A 20,320-nucleotide genomic window follows, 5' to 3' on the forward strand; every position below is an offset into this window, starting at 1 on the left:
ATAATAAAATGGCAATAAGTAATACCTATGAATAACTACTTTGAATGTAAATGGACTGAATTTTCTGAGTAAAAAACATAGAGTAGCTGAATGGATTAAAAAAAAATCAAGACATATACTGCCTAAAGAGACTCGCTTTAGAAGTAAGCACACACACAGATTGAAAGTTAAGGGATGACGGACACCTGGGTGGCTCAGTAGATTAAGCATCTGACTCTTGGTTTTGGCTCAGGTCATGATATCACAGTTTCATGGGTTCAAGCCCCACATTGGGCTCGGTGCCGACAGTGCGGAACCTGCTTGGAATTCTCTGTCTCCCTCTCTCTCTGCACCCCGCCCCCCACTCATGCTGTCTCTGTCCCTCTCAAAATAAATAAATAAACAGGGACTCCTGGGTGGCTCAGTCAGTTAAGCATCTGACTTCAGCTCAGGTCATGATCTTGCAGTTTGTGAGTTCAAGCCCCATGTTGGGCTCTGTGATGACAGCTCAGAGGCTGGAGCCTGCTTAGGATTCTGTGCCTCTCTCTCTCTGTTCCTCCCCAACTTGCACTCTGTCGCTGTCTCTCTCTCTCAAATAAAATAAAAAGATTAAAAAATAATAAATAAATAAACTTAAAAGAAAGTTAAGGTATGAAAAAAGATATTCCATGCAAATGGAAACAAAAAAAGTGCATATACTCAGACAAAGTAGACTTTAAAACAGAAACTTTAACAAAAGACTTATTATCTTGCTGTACTCTTGGATCAATCTAACAAGAAAATATAACATTTGGAAATATCTATGCACCCAACACTGGGGCAACTAAATACATGAAGCAAACTTTAATGCAACTAAAAGGAGAAATTGATGGTAATACTGTAATAATAAGGAAAATTAACACCCCACTTACATCAATGTATAGATCATCCAGACAAAGTCAATAAAGAAACATTAGCCATGAATGATACATTAGACCAGATGGATCTAATAGACATATACAGAACTTTCCACTTAAAAGTGATGGAATACACATTCTCTCAAGGGCACATCGAACATTCTCAAGGATAGATTACATGTTAGGCCACAAAACAACTCTCAATAAATTTAAGACGATTGAAATTATGTCATTCATATTTTATGACCACAGTGGTATGAAACTAGAAATAAATTATAAGCAGAAAACTGGAAAAAAAAACACATAAAAACTTGGAAATAAAACAACATGCTACTGAAGAAAGAATGGTTCATCAAAGAAAACAAAGGAGAAATCAAAAATACCTACACACAAATGAAAACAGAAATATGACATATCAAAATCTGTGGGATGCAGTGATTCTGAGAGGGATGTTCATAGAAATAGAGGCCAACCTCAAGAAACAAGAGAAATCTCAAATAATTAAACTTTATAAATAAAGGAAATTGTAAACAAATGAAGCTTAAAGTTAGTAGAAGGAAGAAAATAATACAGATAAGAGCAGAAATAAATGAAACAGAGACTAAAAAGACAATGGAAAAGATCAGTAAAACTAAGCTGGTTCATTGAAAAGGGAAACAAAATGACAAATCTATACTCACCAAGAAAAAAAGGAATGAACAGATTTGTGGTTGATAGAAGGGAGGAGAATGGGTGGGGGAAAGAATGAAAGGGATCAATAAGTAAAAACTTACAGTTATAAAATAATTTTCAGTTATCTTATAAAATATTTATAAATATTTTGCCATCTGTGGTAACAGATGGTAAATAGATTTAATGTGGTGATCATTTTGTAATATATGAAAATGTCAAGTCAGTATGTTGTACACTTGAAACTAATATAATACTGTATGTATTTTATACCTCCATGAAAAAGCAGAAATAGATTATATGAATAGACTTGTAACAGGTGAAGAGATTGAAGTAGTAATAAAAAATACTCACACATAAATGCTCAGGGCCAGATGGCTTCACTGCTGAATTCTACCAAACATTTAAAAAAGAATTATCACCAAATCTTCACAATGAGAGAAGTCAGAGATTAGTAAATTCTATGAGATTGAGCTAAATTCTTTTTATCTTTTGTGGCAAAATAAATTCCTTGGTTGAAAAATATTTTGGTGATTTTGTGTATGGCACTATTCAGGCAACTAAGACATGATTATGCTGGCAGAAGTGTCATGGACAGTAAAGGCAACTCTTCCACTGATATGAATATCTATTACTTTTAGGAATAAAATTATGACTCCTCTATTCTATGAAAGAAGGGCTCCAATATAATCAATTTACCAGTAGGAAGCTAGTTGGTTGCACCAGGAAATTGTGCCAAATATACGGGTCAGCATTGTCTTCTTCTGTGGGAGTTTTGAACACGTAGTAGTGGCAGTAGCCAGGTCAGCCTTGGTAATAGGAAGGCAATGTTGTGGAGCCCAGTCATAGTATCCAACTCTGTCACCATGACCACTTAGTGTATGGGCCCATGGAGTTTCAGATGGAGAGAAATATCTTCAGGAACTTTACTTAACAGATTATACCTAGGATCCTCACCCATATCTGGTTTAGGTGATTTAGATGATGAGATTTTGACTTTTGAGCTAATGCTGTAAGGGAGTGAGATTCTTGTTAACCTTGGGAGAAGTTGAATATGTTTTGCATTTGGAAAGGACATGAATCCTCAGGAATCAGAAGGTGGACTGTGGTATGCAGAATTTTAAGATTGCCTACCAAATTGCCAGCTGGCATTGCATATATACTTTTCTTCTAGTTATTTAATCACACACTTATTCATGTGTTTCTGTGAAGCCATCCTGCAGATGTAATTAGGGTCTCAGACCAGTGGACTTTGGGAAAATTATCTGGGTAGGCCTGTTGTAATCACATCATCCCTTTAAATAGGGGTCTAGAGTCAGATACAGAGAAGTCAGAGATTAGAAGCATGAGAAAGAGTCAATATGCTATTGTTGGCTTGAAGATGGAGTGAGACTTATGGTAAAGAATGCAAGCTTTTATACGCTGAAAATAGTTCAGCAGATAGCCAGCAAAAAAAAAAAAAAAAAAAAAAAATGTGGTACCACAGTGCTACAGCTGCAAGGAACTGAATTCTGAAAACAACATAAATGAATGTGGAAGCAGATTTCTCCCCAGACCTTCCAGATGAGAACTCATTGTGGCTGACACTTTAATGTCTGCCTTGTGAGACCCTGAGCAGAGAGTGCAATCATGCTGTTGTGTGGTAGTTTGTTGTGCAATAGTAAATAATTATATCATGGGATACAAATACCTGCACTGTTATTAATTTTCCAATTTAATTCTTTCCAAAGTCCCTGACCAATCTTTTTATCATTGCATATGTGTCAGAGTAGATCCATACCTACAGACATGAGTTTTATACAAAGAGAACAGCTACATGAACCACATAGCTTTCTACCCACTGGTAACATGTTTCCTTCCCAATGTTTTTCTGAGTCATTACTGAGTGGGGTTATAATGCAGCAGACATCTACTTGCATCTACTGTCAACATATCAAGAAGATACATCCATAAACTGGATCATCGTTTTATCCCTCTTCTAACTGGTAATGAAGAACTCTCATGAGGCTGTACATGATGGTTGAGAGAGAGAGACAATGAAGTAGCAGTAATAGGTATCATGTAATTTACTTGTGCCTTCTTGATGTACCCAAGCCCAGCCCTTTAGATCAAGTTGCAGTTGCTCACACAAAACTCTACTATTCAACAGAGTAAATAGAAACAAGTTCATAATGGGTGTCTCATTCATACAGAAAATTAATACCTCATTGTTAGGTGCTCAGTCTCTACCAGGGTCTGGTAGGAAGCCCAACTGAGCAGCTTCCCAAATACAGACTAATTGCTAAAAGAAGAGGGCACGGTTTCCTCGAAAACACTGGGAGTGTGGTTTTTAATTCTATTATTGGGAATTTTTAAGGTTTCATAGACTCTACATAGCAGGAATGTAATACACTTGAGTCTGCAGGTCATGAGGCTGAAGTGTCAGAGAAGCTTGCACTATAGCCCGTAGACCTTTTTCTTGCTCTGGGTACCACTCAAAATTGGAAAACATATGGAGTCGAAGCAAAAAACCAATGTGATAGATGTTGTCTCTAAAATCTAAGGCCCTGATTCCCACAGGCTAACTGGGGAAAGATCATCTACAGGTAGCTCAACTGTTATCCCTGCAGGGCAGCTCCTTACCCTGGCCTCTCACTCTGGCAGGCATACCGTTCTTTTGTGAGGCTGTGCTGTTGTGGCATATACAGAGTCCTCTACTGGATCCTTTTACAGCACAGATTACACAGTTGTTTAATTTCACTTTACAGAGTCTATCTTCCTGGGATTGAGAAATCCCACTGTCTCCAGCTGGTGGCTCTCCTTGGTGCTGCTGAGTGTGAGTGTGTGTGTGTGTGTGTGTGTGTGTGTGTGTGTGTGTGTGTGTGTATTTTTACTAATGGCAAATCTGGCTGTGAATTGCAGTAGGCTCTATCCATTCTGTGAAGCTCATGGTTCCCTGATACTTTTGGAAATATAAGTAAACCCTGTTAGACAATTAAAATTATTTGCCCAAAGTTATTTATGTAGACAGGGATTAGGCTTGGGGAAAAATTGGGGTTCCTGAATTAGTCATTATTATTTATGCTTTTTATTAAATACCTATAATTTGTCAGCTACTGTGCTGGGCACTAGGGATACAAGTATGAAATGGACTGGATAGGATTTGAGATGCAAAGAGTCCAGTGCAGTGTATCTCAATTTTTTACAACCACAGCCCACAGTAAGAAATATATTTTCTCATCACAATTCATGTTACACCCACATCCACCCCCCCACACACACACGCATACTGAAACACAAATTTTACATAATATTCACCATGGCTGCAATGCAATTTTATATTTTATATTTGACTTTATTCTATCTTATTTCATTAAAAATTTCAAAGTCTTGACCCACTGAGTTAGTTCCAAGACCTACCAATGCATGGAGGAAGGGTAACTGCAGTTTGGCAAACGTAGGTCTATTTAATAATCTGTGATGTGTATCTTATATGGTGCATATATTTATCTTTTCAGGCACATATTTTATGGGAACGTGGGAGTGGAGAGCCTGAAAAGAGTCTCCATCTAAGCCAGTGTTTCTCAAACTTCAGCGTGCAAAGGAATCACCAGGGGATCTTGCTAAAATGAAGATTCTAACTCAGTAGGTCTGAGGGAGGTCCTGAGATTCTGCATTTCTTTTTTTAAGCTTATTTATTTATTTTGAGAGAGAGAGAAAAAAAAACATTCACAATCAAGGGAAGGGCAGAAAGAGAGGGAGAGAGAGAGAATCCCAAGCAGCCTCCGTACTGTTGATGTGGAGCCCAATGTGGGGTTTGAAATCATGAACCATGAGGCCTTGACCTGAACCCAAATCAAGAGTCAGACACTTAACTGAGTCACCCAGGCACCCCGTGATATTTTGCATTTCTAATTAACTCTCAGGTGATACTGATGGAGCTGGTCTATACACGACATGTTCATGAATAAGGACCTAAAAATTAAATATGTTTAAGGGTCTGCTGAATTGCTCATGTGGGCCTGACAAGTTTCTTGGGAGAGAATTCAACCTAGGAAAGAGTTTGCAGATATTAACCTGTAAGAATAGCACAGCTTTTATCATACAGATATATTTTTTTTCCTGGTCTAGCTTGCAATATCTGAATTTGACGAGGATATTCATGTATGCAAAAACACACAAACTAAAAAATACACAAAAATGGTCATTTTGCTAAAAAATAACAGATATTAGAGTCCCAAGTAGCACTAGCATTCAGCTGCTAACAGGTAACTGAATAACTGTAATTCAAGTGGGAAAAAGCCCATCCACACTTCTATAAGGGTCAAGGGTGGGTGGGCATTTGTTCTAGAGAAATTGATAGGGCTTTGGCACCTTAAGGCCTCCTCCTCATTAGACAGTATCAGTAATGAGTACAGAACCCAGGAGAAAGGGCACAGAGCTCAGTGGACATCGAAGTATCCAGGAGACAATTGCATTCATGTTCTAGCTGCCTAGACTTGTTACTGGGCACAGGTGAGGCCTCCCTCAGTCCTGCTCCAAGTGTCTGATTCCATTCACATACCTGTTCTTGCATGGGAATGGTGTGGGAGCCATTTGTCCCTTAAGTATGTGGTAGAGGCTGGGTTACAACACAGCTCACATCCTCAGTACCTCATCTGATCCACTTGGCAGGCCCATGAAGCAAGCAATATCCCCATTTCACAAATGACAACACTGAACCTTACAGAAATGGGTCTGCCAGGTGGATTCCTCTAGCTATTAGTCCCAGAAAATGGGAGTTTTACCTATTATCATATGTTCTAACAACAGGAACTTTAAGTATCTTCACTGCCCTCTTAAACTCATTAAACAGTTCAATCATGTATTATTTTCTGGTTTTAGTTATTTTTTAATTATGAAAAACATAATTCATATATCCTTTAGGAAAAAGAGATGAGTGAACAAATAAAAAGAATCACACATGGTGGGAGCCATAGGATGGTACAGGACTCAGGAGGAGCAGCGGTGATCACTGACATGGTTACAACTAGGGAAAGACATGGGGATGGGCATGCACACAGGGGAATGGCACAGAGGTACCTTACCAAACCATGATGTGGTTGAACTCATTTTTGAGTAAAGGTGAGTCCTATTTTGACTACCATACAGGAAAAAATATTGTCTACTTTTTAGTGTAACACACTTTCAGAGTCTTCTCTGTGAACAAATGCATTATGCCAATATATTTTTACAAAAATGGGCTGATACTGTATATATGGTTCTGAAAATGGTTTTATCTTTATTGTTATTTTACAATGTACCATGAACATCTTTTCCATGCACATGGGTGAAAATCCCCTACTAAAAGACAGAGGACACTGTAGTTGGATCAAAAGGCTGCTGATAACCAAGAGTGACACCTAAAGCAAAGTATCAGCCTAAGGTTAAAGCACATAGCCTGGCAAATGCCTGCTTGGGAAAGCAGGATCAGCAATATTCTCATTAGAGAAATCAGAAATGAACGCCAAAGACATTAAAGATACGGGATATCATGTAAGCCCCTTTGGCCCCTACCTCCGCCCCTCATTCCCCTGACACCCCGTTGCCCCCTTGGGGCAAAGGGATCCTGTACATCTCTTTGCATCCAATGAAAACCACCCATTTTCTGTTTTTTCCTTAGCTCTTCCTGAGCCCTTGACACATCTCCACATTCTCTCATCATCTCCTCACTGCCCAAGTGCCTTTCCTGTAAGTCCTCCTGATAGTCCTTGGGGGAATCGTCTGTCCCCCTGTCCGTTTTTCTTTTTGCTTTCCTAGGCACATAATCTTCAGCTGGGCGCTTTTCGGCAGCCCGCGACTCACTCTCAGCCTTTGCCAGGGATTCTGGCTTGCCCTCACTGTGTGGTTTTCCCTCATTTTCAGACTTGCCCTGCTTTTCTTGCTTTCCCTCATCTTCTGCTTGTCCCTCATCATCTGGCTGTCCCTCAGTCTGGAGCTTCCCCTCATGCCCTGGCTTCCCCTCCACTTCCAGCTTTTCTTCCTCATCTGATTTTCCTTCATCTTCTGTATCTACTTCATCTTCTGGCGTTCCCTCGATTTCCAGCTTTCCTTCATTTTCATTGTAGAGTTTTTCCATGTTGAGATTTCCCCTTCTTTTCCTGTACTGGGGGGTGTGGTGAGGTGGTAAGGGGAAGAGAAGATAAAGAAGACAAGGGAGACTGAGGGCTTGGAGGTGGAATGCAGGTCCTGATAGTACTGGCATCTTTCCCCTTGGCTGGGTTCCTTTGACCTGGCCCAGCCCTCCAAGTGTGTCTTCTGCCCACCCTCTACCCCATAATTCATCCCACACTTGAGAGCCAACCATTTCCTTGGCAGGCCCTACCATCTTCTCTACCATCCTAAAGCGTGGTGGGGTGTGTGCAATATATGTGGTGGGGGATGGGCAGTGGGGCTCTCAAATTCTGCCCAAGCTGTGCTTTCTACACCCTCCCCTCACTGTTTCTGTCCAGTGCCCCTCCCTCCTTTCACTCACCCGCAGGGATTCTGAACAGGTTCTTCCTATTTTTCTAGTCTTGCAGAGTGCTGGGGACAGACACACAGACCTGCAGACAGACAGGAGACAGGGGCAGGGCGTCTCAGCAATTTGCTCTCAGCAAATTGATGTTTCTTTCCTGAATCTGGGCCCTCCTCATGCAACATTTCCCTCACTTACCTCCCCCGCATCCCAGCCGCCATTACTTTCCAGGCCTCAGGCTCCAGACCAGGATGCTTTCCAAACTGTTTGGGTCTCTGTGACCCCCTCCCCTGCAGACAAGCCGCCCGCCCTCACCCTCTTTTTGCGGAGGTCAATATTTCCACTTAGGTGCAGAGTGTGAGAGGGGGTTATTTCTAGAATATGTCTGTCTACATTTCACTGTCGCACTGCGGGGGCGCCCCCCTCCCATTTCAGGTCCAAAAATGTATGGAGAGCGCAGAGGAGGGGCGTCGAGGAGGCGACAGAGCCTGCTGCAAGATGCTCCCTCCTCACCTGCCCACATCCCCGCCGCGTCCCCCTCCTCCCCAACCTCCCGGACCCCTCCCCACCCCGCGCTGCTCCCAGATCCTACTCCCATCCACCTCCACCCCTGCCCGGGGCCGCCGGCAGCACCCACCTTCACACCGACCAGCGGGACCTGCGGGGCCCGGGCCAGGCCTGCGCCTCCTCGGGCTCGCCGAAGCCCGCCGGCCCCTCGCCCGCCGCCCGGGCAGCTCAGGGAGCTGGTTCTGCGCGGGCGACGGGAGCGGACAGCGCAGGCACCGGACCGCAGGGCGGGTGAGCAGGCGGGCGCGGGGGCTGCTGCCCACGTCGGCGCCCGACCGGTCACGTGAGCGCCGCGTCACCCAAGCTCGGTTCCCCACCCCGCTCCGCCCCCTCATCCCCATCCCGTAGGGACCAGCCAGCCACAGACAGTGGGGAGCAGTGTGGCAAAAGGGGGTTACCGAGAGGGCAGCCCAGAGGCTTCTTTACCGCAGGTGCTTTACCTGGCGCGCATCTCAGGTCCTCACACAGCATCCCTCTGAGATGTACGTCATTGCCAGGTGTGACAGCTGATCGCAGGGAGGGTACCTGACTTTGCAGAGAGCACTCAGCAACTGAATCCCACAGGCTGCTTTCAAGACAGGCTCTGCCAGACTCCAGAATTCTGGTGGTAGTGTCCGCCAGAAAGTAGAGCTGCCACCTTGAGTAGCTGTGTTCCTGGGCCTCCTCTCTCCTCAGTCCACGCGTTCTCTCTTCCTGAGTTATTTCTGTTCATTTCCCTCTAAGCGTAGATGATTCGCAAATCTCCAGCACCAGGCTATCCTCTCCCCTGAGCTTTACACCCTCTTTGCCAACTGTCTATTGGATACCACTGCTTGAATGTCCCTGAGGAACCTCAAAATCCGTATACCCCAAACTGCTTTCACCAACTTCCTTCTCACCTTCTCCCTTCACTTCTCTTCACACTTGAAACTTGCACTCCAATATTTGACCTCTTCTTATTTAGAGAGAGTGTCAGACAGCTACAAAGCAAAAAAGGGACCATTCATCATTTTTTAAATGTACCACAGATGCATGGACTCATCATAACCCTTGGTTCACAACACTCTTTTTAGTAACCTATGTTTGTCCCTTTCTGTCTTTCACATTTGTGAAACCACTACCCAACCAGAGAAGTAGAAAATTGCCAAGTTGTAGCTTCTACTGTGTCCTCTCTCTCTCTCTCTCTCTCACAGAGTATATGTGTTCATGAGTGTTTTTATTTGTAAATATGGGAAACCACCATTTCTATTTTCATTTGCAAAATACAACATCTTGTTTACACAGTTAATGAATTATGTATGTGACACAACTAATTCTAATTATTTTCTCTTCATGTTTCTTAATTTAGTAAAACATTGATGTTTCTACAGTGTTTTGCTCAACCAAAATGTGTGTTCATGTTATCACCATATAACAAAAAAATTTATTCTCAATGTTGAATTTTTTAACTAAATTCACACTGCCATTCATAAAAAGTCTGGATGTTTCCCTTTCATGAATATGAACTTCAAAAAATATTTTATTATTATTATTCCATAAATTTGATTAAAGTAATATCAAATCACTAGAGTTACTAACTGATTTTCTGTTTTAATCACAGGATGATGCTGATTTTAAACTATTAATAATTGTTTACTGAATGCTTTTGTTAATAGAGCCAACATATTATCAGCTATCATTCTGGTTTTTAAACATGCACACAAAAACTTGGAATTCAAGATTTCTTTACATTAGAAGAAAAATAATTTGATCTAAATTAGAAGTTGTGTTCATAGAATAAGAAGTCAACACAACTTCATCTGCATTTTACCTTTACTACAGAAGGTGGCAATGTGACAACTGAAGTATGATGCTAAGCTGTTGGCTTTGAAGATGGAGGAAGGAGCTATGATCCAAGGAATGCAATTATACACACTGGAAAAGGCAAGAAAAAATGGATTCTTCCCTAGAGACTCCAAAAGTGAGCCTCTCCAGAAACTTCCAACAGCTTTGATTTCAGCCTGGTAAAACTGATTTTGGACTTAGGGCTTCCATGGCTGGAAAAGAATAAATGTGTATTGTTTTATGCCTTCAAGTTTATGTTTATTACAATAGCACTGGGAAGCTAATTCAAGTAAACATGGTCTACTAAACCCATTCTGGCTTATTTTAATGTGAATGTCTGTAATAATAATACATTGTTTCAAAATGAAGATTTTGGAAAATTGTTAAACTCCATGGGACCATACATAATATAATATACATAATATACACATATATACATATAATATAATACATATATATATACATATAATACATACATATATACATATAATATACATAATATATATTATGTATAATATATGTATATTATATATATGTATATATGCATATTATATATGTGTATTATATATGTATAATCTACATATTATATATATATTATAATTATAATATATATATATAATATAATCATGCTATTTGGATTATCTCAAAGGGATCTCCTTTAAAGGAAAGATTGATGTGAGAAAGGAGGGAAACTAACATCTGTGAAGTACCAAATGTACCATATGCTGTGTATGACCCATGAAATATTTTGCTTTAATGACAAAAGGCTAGTATCCAAAATCTATAAAGAGCTCACCAAACTCCACACCCGAAAAACAAATAATCCAGTGAAGAAATGGGCAGAAAACATGAATAGACACTTCTCTAAAGAAGACATCCAGATGGCCAACAGGCACATGAAAAGATGCTCAACGTCGCTCCTCATCAGGGAAATACAAATCAAAACCACACTCAGAAAGCACCTCACACCAGTCAGAGTGGCTAAAATGAACAAATCAGGAGACTATAGATGCTGGAGAGGATGTGTAGAAATAGGAACTCTCTTGCACTGTTGGTGGGAAAGCAAACTGGTGCAGCCGCTCTGGAAAACAGTGTGGAGGTTCCTCAAACAATTAAAAATAGATCTACCCTATGACCCAGCAATATTACTGCTAGGAATTTACCCAAGGGATACAGAAGTGCTGATGCATAGGGGCACTTGTACCGCAATGTGTATAGCAGCACTTTCAACAATAGCCAAATTATGGAAAGAGCCTAAATGTCCATCAACTGATGAATGGATAAAGAAATTGTGGTTTATATACACAATGGAATACTACATGTCAATGAGAAAGAATGAAATATGGCCTTTTGTAGAAACGTGGATGGAACTGGAGAGTGTTATGCTAAGTGGAATAAGTCATACAGAGAAAGACAGATACCATATGGTTTCACTCTTATGTGGATCCTGAGAAACTCAACAGAAGACCATGGGGGAGGGGAAGAAAAAAAAAAAGGTTAGAGAGGGAGGGAGCCAAACCATAAGAGACTTTTAAAAACTGAGAACAATCTGAGGGTTGATGGGGGTGGGAGGGAGGGGAGGGTGGGTGATGGGTATTGAGGAGGGCACCTGTTGGGATGAGCACTGGGTGTTGTATGGAAACCAATTAGACAATAAATTTCATATTTAAAAAAATAAAAAAAAAATTTGCTTTTTTGCTCTTTACAATATAGATACAATTATTCCCATTAGGAAATGAGTAAATGAAAGCTCAGAAACATGTAATTTTTTAAAAATCTTGCCATTAGTACAGAGATGACAAAAAGACTCTTCCTGAGCGAGTGGTCTCCTCAAATTACACATTGCATCCTTTTTACTCTATAGTCATGCAGCACTTAGGGATAAATGTTTTTTGACCAGTGTATGTTTCCCTTGACAATTCATCCATGTCTGGATGGGTACTAATACCTTTATTTCTCTAAATGGACATTTCTAGTAAATATAAGCATCTACATCTTAGAAGAAAGATCTGGGATACGGTGTCTGGCTGGAGTGTCTGGCAAATAATAAATACCTAATAAATATCTGTTGAAATAATAAATCTGTCTGTGAGTGAAGGGTATTAGTGCCTCAAGAGACCCTACAGAAAAATAGCAAAATAAACAAAATTTGTAAACACTGCACAAAAAAAACGTGGATGGTCAATAATTACAAGAAAAGTTCTCACTAATAATTTAAGGAATTCAAGTAAAAAAAGTATTGAAATAACCTTTTATTACCTATTATCTGACAAAAATTAAGTATAGAAAGAACTCAATAAAATGAACAAAAAATTCGTGGAAGAAAACATCTTAAAATGGCTCTGTGTATATGTGTGGAGAAAGAGAGAGACTCAATTTCTTTTTTTTTTAATATTTGAAATTTATTGTCAAATTGGTTTCCATACAACACCCAGTGCTCACCCCAACAGGTGCCCTCCTCAATACCCATCACCCACCCTCCCTCCTTCCCACCCCCTATCAGCCCTCAGTTTGTTCTCAGTTTTTAAGAGGAGAGACTCAATTTCAATACAAATCACAGACATGGAAACACACTTATCAATTAGAAAGGAATATTTAAATTTATTAACTATTCTGATTTATTAAATATTCTGATGACAGGTATAGAGGTGGGGTGAAGAAATGGGAATTCTCATACACTTTTTGAAGTAGTTTAAATTACTGAAATCAAGTTTCAGGGAATATATATGTAAGCATGTAATGTAGGGACATTTTCTCATATGTACAAAAGTAAAGGTAGGTGAGTGATGGACATTTAGGAGGGCACCTGTTGGGATGAGCACTGGGTTTTGTATGGAAACCAATTTGACAATAAATTTCATATTTTTTTTAAAAAAAGCAGTCCAAAAGTCTTTCCTATCTATCATCTATCAAGAGAATATATATATATATATATATATATATATATATATATATATATATATATATATATCCTTTGCCCTCCTAATACTGGATGGCCCAGGGTTTAATTTAATTCTTGGACTTCATCACTTTTCTATTTTCTATTACTTGATAAATAATTTCAACTAGGTCATGAAATATATACAATTATGGTTCCCCAAATGCAGATCTCACTCGTGAAATCCAGGATTACATTATTTGACTTGCTCTGCAATTGATTCTTTTCCTTTTAAAACGTGTTTTAGAGAACTTTCCGTTAGCTAGCGTGCTTCATAATTTACATAAATTGTATTTATCTTATTGTATTAAATTTATTTAAATATTCTACTTTATAAATATTTAGATTTTTTCCAATTTTCTTTTCCTCTGCAGCACACAGTTGCACTACATTGCTTACCCTCCCTTTGTAATTAGGTGAAGTCCATGTGTAGCAAGCAATATTGGTGCCTCCTATTGCATCTTCTTGGCACACATCCACAGCTGTCATGTACAGTTCCCTGTGAGCTCGCATTGATAGAAGCAGTGTCCTACCTCAAAAAGGTCACCTTCATTCACTTTCCTGCTTCAAATTCTTCTCATTAGCTTCAAGCAGTCCTCAGAACTCCCACACAAACCCGTCCCTGAATTGCATGGGAATTAATGCATCCAGGAACAACTCTTAACCAACAGAACATGGAGTGATGAATAAATCTACCAGCCTCCCAACCTTTGGACAGATAATTCTGGGAGTCATTCTGTATGCTTCTCGGAGGTCCCAGCCAGCCCTAGTCCCCATTACCTACCTTCAGCTATAATGTCAAAAATGCCCCAATATATTGGCTTTACATCTTTCTTGACTCCATTCTGCCTCCTACCTCACTGTTGCTTTCTAGGATTACCTCCCAAATAAACAATCAACACCTAAGTTCGGCTTTTGGTTTTTTTTTCGTTTGTTTCTTTTATTATTATTATTATTTTAATATGTAATTTATGGTCAAATTGGTTTCCATACAACACCCAGTGCTCATCCCAAAAGGTGCCCTCCTCAATATCCATCACCCACCCTCCCCTCCCTCTCTGCTTTTGGAATTCTAACTAAAACCCTGAGTAATGGTGTTATATCCAATGGAATGTGGAAAAAAGTGATGTTTGCCACTTCTACACCTGACCAGTAAAAGCCTGCCAAGAAACACTCCATTCCATCACTCTCTGCCAACAGAAAAATTGATCATAGGACTCTGAGGCTCAAGGGAATATCAGGGCCACAAGGTGGAAGGCCTTGGATCCCTATATCCCCACTTACAGGAAAGGTATCCATGACAACCACCTGACAAGTAATACTGGTGTTGGACTGTTTTATGAAAGAAGATAAAATGCTAATACAAACTGCTAACACATTAATCCAAAGAAAAATTAGAATTGTATGCTATGTTATTAACCTATCCTGACAAACACAATTGGGTACCATCTTTTTCTCTTGGTGGCAGATTCAGAAGTTAAAAGTCATTTCTCATTGTTTTCTTGTAATGAGAAGACAACCATCCAGACAAAGGGAGCAAATATGTCTCTGATTTGTCTTGAGTTAAATGTTGTGGGGACAGAAATTCTCTACTTTCTTGGGTGATTCAGAACCTCAGAAGACTGATCAACACCATGGCCATGAGCAGACAGACCCTAATCCAGTTCCCCATGTTGGGAAGACAGGCTGATCTTTGACTCATCTGGTGAGCTCAGTGAGAGATGGCACCAGGACAGCAAGTTGTGGTGTTTACTCAATTGTTGCTTCTGAACTGCTCAGTATGTTCACATATTTATAGGAGAATACTGGACCCGTCTTGCAGTCACCAGTGGATTCCTCAGATCATGCATTATCCAGCCGTGTCACACCAGGATTCCAGCTGTCTGCTGCCATCGTGAGAGGCAAAAAACTAAGAATTACTATAATTTCTTTGACACACAAGTACCCATTCTATTTACTAACTAAATATATATTGAGTTTAAAACCCATACTATTCTAATAGAGGTGTCTCATTAACTCTATATTGGAAGTAAGAGAGACATGAATATATGGGAAAATTCAAGGATTAAATCTGAGAATAGAGAACTCTTTCACATTAACTTTTAAACTTGTTCAACTTTAAAGACATTGAAAAAAAATTTTTAAACTCTCTTTGGACCCCTCATCCCCATTCAGCCACAGAATCTCTCTCTTTCTCTCAATGTCTATCTCTCATTATCTCTGTATTTCTCTATTTCTCTATTCAAAGTTCCTTAAAATATTTTCTGTATTATCTGTTAACATTCTTTATTTCCCACTCACTCATTATCCCACTGCATATAGATTCTGTCTCTATGATTGTAACGAAAGTGGACTCACCATTGTCACAAGCCACTTTTTTGCCACTAGGGCCACCAATTTTGTGTAAATATATTAACACACAGAGTGCTACTTTCAATGAGCTCCTAAAATATGCACGTTTGTGCAGACAGATTCTGTCACCTAACAACAAATCTTTAACATTTCTCCAGAGCATGAGGTGCTAGATACAAACACAGCCTGCACTGCTCCCTAACTGTGCAATCTTGGGCTAAGTTCTTATTCTCCCTCTCCCTCAGTTTTTCATTATAAAATGCAGATTAACACCATATCTACCTTATAATAGAACTGTGAGTATAAAATGACTCAACACATAAAAGGTACATGGCCCATAATACGCTTTAGTCATTTTAATTTATTTTTCTATATCTTCTAGTCATTTTAATTTATTTTTTTATATCTTCATCAGGCATTAGTTTACCTACTATTCCTGTGGTATAGACTGATGTTTCTTCACAGTCATTGACTTGAGGTATGTTATTATTGAGACAAGCAGCTTATAAAACTAAATGTAAAATGTGATCTTATATTTGTACATAAATCTATAAACACAGGCATGCATACATAAATATATAAATACCTGCATGAACAAACTACTGGAAGAATATAATGAAGATAAAAACATTCGTTGAATTGTGTCCTCCCCAAAAATGGATATCCTGGTTACATGTGTTACTGGTAAAATTTAAAATAAATGAATTTAATATTTAATTCAAAATCCCAGTAAATAACCATGATATAACTAAAAGAATGCAGAGGAAAAGAATCAGTAAAGGTTAAAGTAGAAATGAATGAGTTAGAAAAAAAATACAGTAGAATTTTTATAGATTATAGCAAAAAATCTACACAGAGAGATACACTCAAAAAGACAATAAATAAATAAGTTTGGAGTTTTAAAATTTGTTCAAGCAACCTATAGGTAAACAGAGGAAAGAAAAATAGAGAAACAAAAAGGTAAGGGAACAAACAGAAAACAAAAATATAAAATTACATTTAATCCATCACATACTGATAATTACATTAAATGTAAATATAAATCATCTAAATATACAAATTATAAGACAAAGATTGGCAGAGTAGATTACAAAAACAAAAAAAAAAACAAAAAAAAAAACCCAACCCTGACCAATTCAATGCTGCCTATAAGAAACTCACTTCAAATGCAATAATATATGTTGCTTGAAAGTGAAAGGATTTAGGGGCGTCTGGGTGGCTCAGTTGGTTAAGCTCCCACCTCAGCTCAGGTCATGATCTCCCAGTTCATGAGTTCAAGTCCTGTGTCGGGCTCTGTGCTGACAGCTTGGAGCCAGCCTGGAGCCTGCTTTGGATTGTGTGTCTCCCTCTCTCTCTGCCCCTCCCCCACTCACACTTTGTCTCCCTCTCAAGAAATAAACATTAATTTTTTTAAATAAAAAAATAAAGTGAAAGGATTTAAAAATATACAGCAGACAAATTTTATCTAAAGAAAGTAGGGGTGGATGGGGCGCCTGGGTGGCTCAGTCGGTTAAGCATGTGACTTCCGCTCAGGTCATGATCTCATGGTGAGTTCCAGCCCCCCCCCCCCCCCCCCCCCGACGGGCTCTGTGCTGATAGCTCAGAGCCTGGAGCCTGCTTCGGATTCTGTGTCTCCCTGTCTCTGCTCCTACCCGCTCATGCTCTGTCTCTCTCTCTCCTTCAAAAATAAATAAAAACATTAAAAAAAATTTTTAAGAAAGTAAGAGTGGATATATTTGCATCACATAAAATAGACTTCAGAGCAAAGAAAATTACCAAACACAGAGGAGAATAAAAGGGTCAATCCACCAAGAAGATATAGCAATCCTAAATGTGTAGGCATGAAACAACAAAACTGCAAATTATAGCTATATAAACATATATCCATGATTCAGATAGAACTGAAATAAAAATTTCAATTTTTTCGAACTTCAAAACCTCTCTCTCTAAAGTTGGTACAACATTTAGATAATCTCTCATTTAATTGGTGTGTTTATGTCATTTACATTTAAAGTAATTGTTAAAAAATTTGGATTTTAGTCTACCATTTCATTATTTGTTTTCTTTTGTTTCCTCTGTTTTTCACTCCTCTGTTTCCTGTTTCTTGATTTCTCTTGGCTTATGTGAACATTACTTCATACTTCACTGCAATCTTTGTATTTCAATTTTGACTACATTTCTTTGTATAACATTTTTAGGGGTTGCCCTAAAACTACCTATTTGACTTTTCACATACTATTTAAAACTAGTATTTTACCACTTCAAATTACAATGTAGCAACCTTACCAACCATGCTGTGGGTCCCTTTACCTTCCCCCCTTTCGTATTGTAGTTCTCTTATGCATTTTATCTACCTTCACTGAAATGTCATCAGAAAATGTTATATTTCTTGCTTTCAACAGATAAAAAAATTTAATGAACACAAGAAGAGATGAATAGTCTATTATATTTACCCATTTACTACTTTTGTTGTTTTGCTGTTGCAAATAGTCATGATATTTGTTTTAAAAATCAAAATATTTTCCTCCCTATAATATCAAAACCAGCCTTTATTTGCAACTAGCATATACTGAATATGATTCAATGTCAATAAGGAGCCATTTACATCATAGGTTTCAGAGTTTGCAAGAATACTAATGCCCATGAAAAATAGAAGTATTAAAATTAGCTAACATTTGCTCTGGGTCAGATAATCACATTTAATTCTTATAACTACATACTGTGAGATTATGGATCATTTTACAGATGAAGAAAATAAGAGACAGGGAAGTTAAGTATTTTCCCTAAGCCTGAACACTTAGAAAGTGACACATGGTGGATTTGACCCCAATCAGCATGGCTAAAGAGCACATGAATATTTAGGGTGATAGAGTTTGAGACATAGAATCACACAGATAGTATCAAATTTCAACAATAGAAACACACACTGAAATACACTCAAATGTACAGATCCATTATCAAAAATTTTAATAAGTTTCTTTTTCCTAGAAAATGGTGTTCTTTCCATATATTTTCAAAACAAAATTATTAGTAAATTATTTCTTAATCTTTTTAAATGTAAATTCTGTTTTTAAACTTTTATCTTATATAATGTCCTATTTATGATATGTCAAACAATATATAATTTCTATATTTCTATATATTAAATGTATGTATATATTTATATATTATGTATAAATTTACATATTTATATTTGTAAATATTTCTATATTTCTATATATTAAATGTATGTATATATTTATATATTATGTATAAATTTACATATTTATATTTGTAAATATATATAATATATTTACAAAATGAAATTACCCTGAATCTCACTCCTGCATGATTCTCACTCTCTGACCCTAAAGTGTTCACCATCAATAGGTTGTTGTATACTTATCATATGTGTCTCTTTATAGGTGAATTATTATCATATAGATACAGGTACACAAAATACACATAGCTTTTTTTTCACTATTAGAATCACATTATGCCTATTGCTCTGTAACTTGCTTTTTTTCATCCAAACTAATATATTTCCATGTTTGCACTATATTTGTATTTATTTCATTAAATAAATAATTTTAAAATGTTTGTTGAACATGTATATTGCTCTTTATGTGAATTATCTGATTATATATGTATTAGTTATGTTTATACATAACAACATACTCCAAAATAAAAGTGGCTTAAAGTAATAATCATGTATTATTTCATTATTTATGTGGGCCAAAAATCTGGATGTGGCTTAGCTGGGTGCCTCCGGCCCAAAGTCTCCCACAAGGGTACAAATAAAATATAGCCTGGAGTTACAGTCATCATAAGGGTCAATTGGGTGAGGATCCACTTCTAAGCTCACGCTTATGCCTGTCCCTTGGGAGGCCTCAAGACCTCACTGTTTGTTGGCCAGAGACACAAAGTTTTTAATTACAATACTATTGTAATTTAAAAGTAATATAATTCACTCTAAAAATTTAAGCAGTATCCTAGACAGCATCGGCTTCCTAAGGGTAGTAGAGCATTCAGAATCCTGGTAGCTTCAGGACACTATGAGAAAAATTTTGGAGTAATTCCAGGTTTAACTACTAAGCACACATTTGCAAGGAGGTTTGCCTGATTTTCCTGAACATCTCCTAACTTACTGTATTCTGACCTGAAATGATAAATTTAATAGCATGCAACTTGAATGAATGCTAAGATGAAAGGAAATACAATTTAGAGTACTACTTGTTTACATTCATTTTTAAAACATTAATCCTACTCTCCAAATCATTTTTTTTCCCCAGAGGAAACACCTATTCTTCTGACTGAGCCCCCGCTATCTTAAAAATCAATCAATTTGTATGGTCTTTATGCTCAGGTCTTTTCGCCCCAGGGACAGAATTTCCTCCTCCTCTCCCCTCCCCCTTCTCTTCTTCCTCTCTTCTTCTTCTTCCTCTTCCTCTTCCTCTTGCTCTTCTTCCTCTTCCCCTTTTCCTCCTCCTCCTCCTTCTCATCCTCTTCCTCCTTCTACCTCTCCTCCTACTCCTCCTTCTCCTTCATCCTCAACACTACCATCATCACCAAGATTGGTTGTTGAGGAGAAACATCCATGATGGTGTGTAAAATGACCAGTCCATAAGTTTTGGTGGCCCATCGTCTTCATATTAGATCACT

General features: G+C 38.3%; 1 protein-coding gene across 1 annotated transcript; it reads right to left on the reverse strand.

Annotated features, from left to right (window-relative positions):
• Positions 1-6,779: 6,779 nt before the first annotated feature.
• TCEAL6 (transcription elongation factor A like 6) lies at positions 6,780-8,255 on the reverse strand. The gene is given in 4 exon segments (XM_019438532.2): positions 6,780-7,118; positions 7,120-7,668; positions 8,038-8,107; positions 8,218-8,255. Coding segments are annotated over 4 exon segments (672 nt in total). The 5' UTR covers positions 8,241-8,255; the 3' UTR covers positions 6,780-7,088.
• Positions 8,256-20,320: the final 12,065 nt, after the last annotated feature.

The sequence above is a fragment of the Panthera pardus genome, unplaced genomic scaffold (genome assembly GCF_024362965.1).
Source record: "Panthera pardus isolate Hobbes unplaced genomic scaffold, ASM2436296v1 HiC_scaffold_27, whole genome shotgun sequence".
Classification (NCBI taxonomy): Eukaryota; Metazoa; Chordata; class Mammalia; order Carnivora; family Felidae; genus Panthera; species Panthera pardus.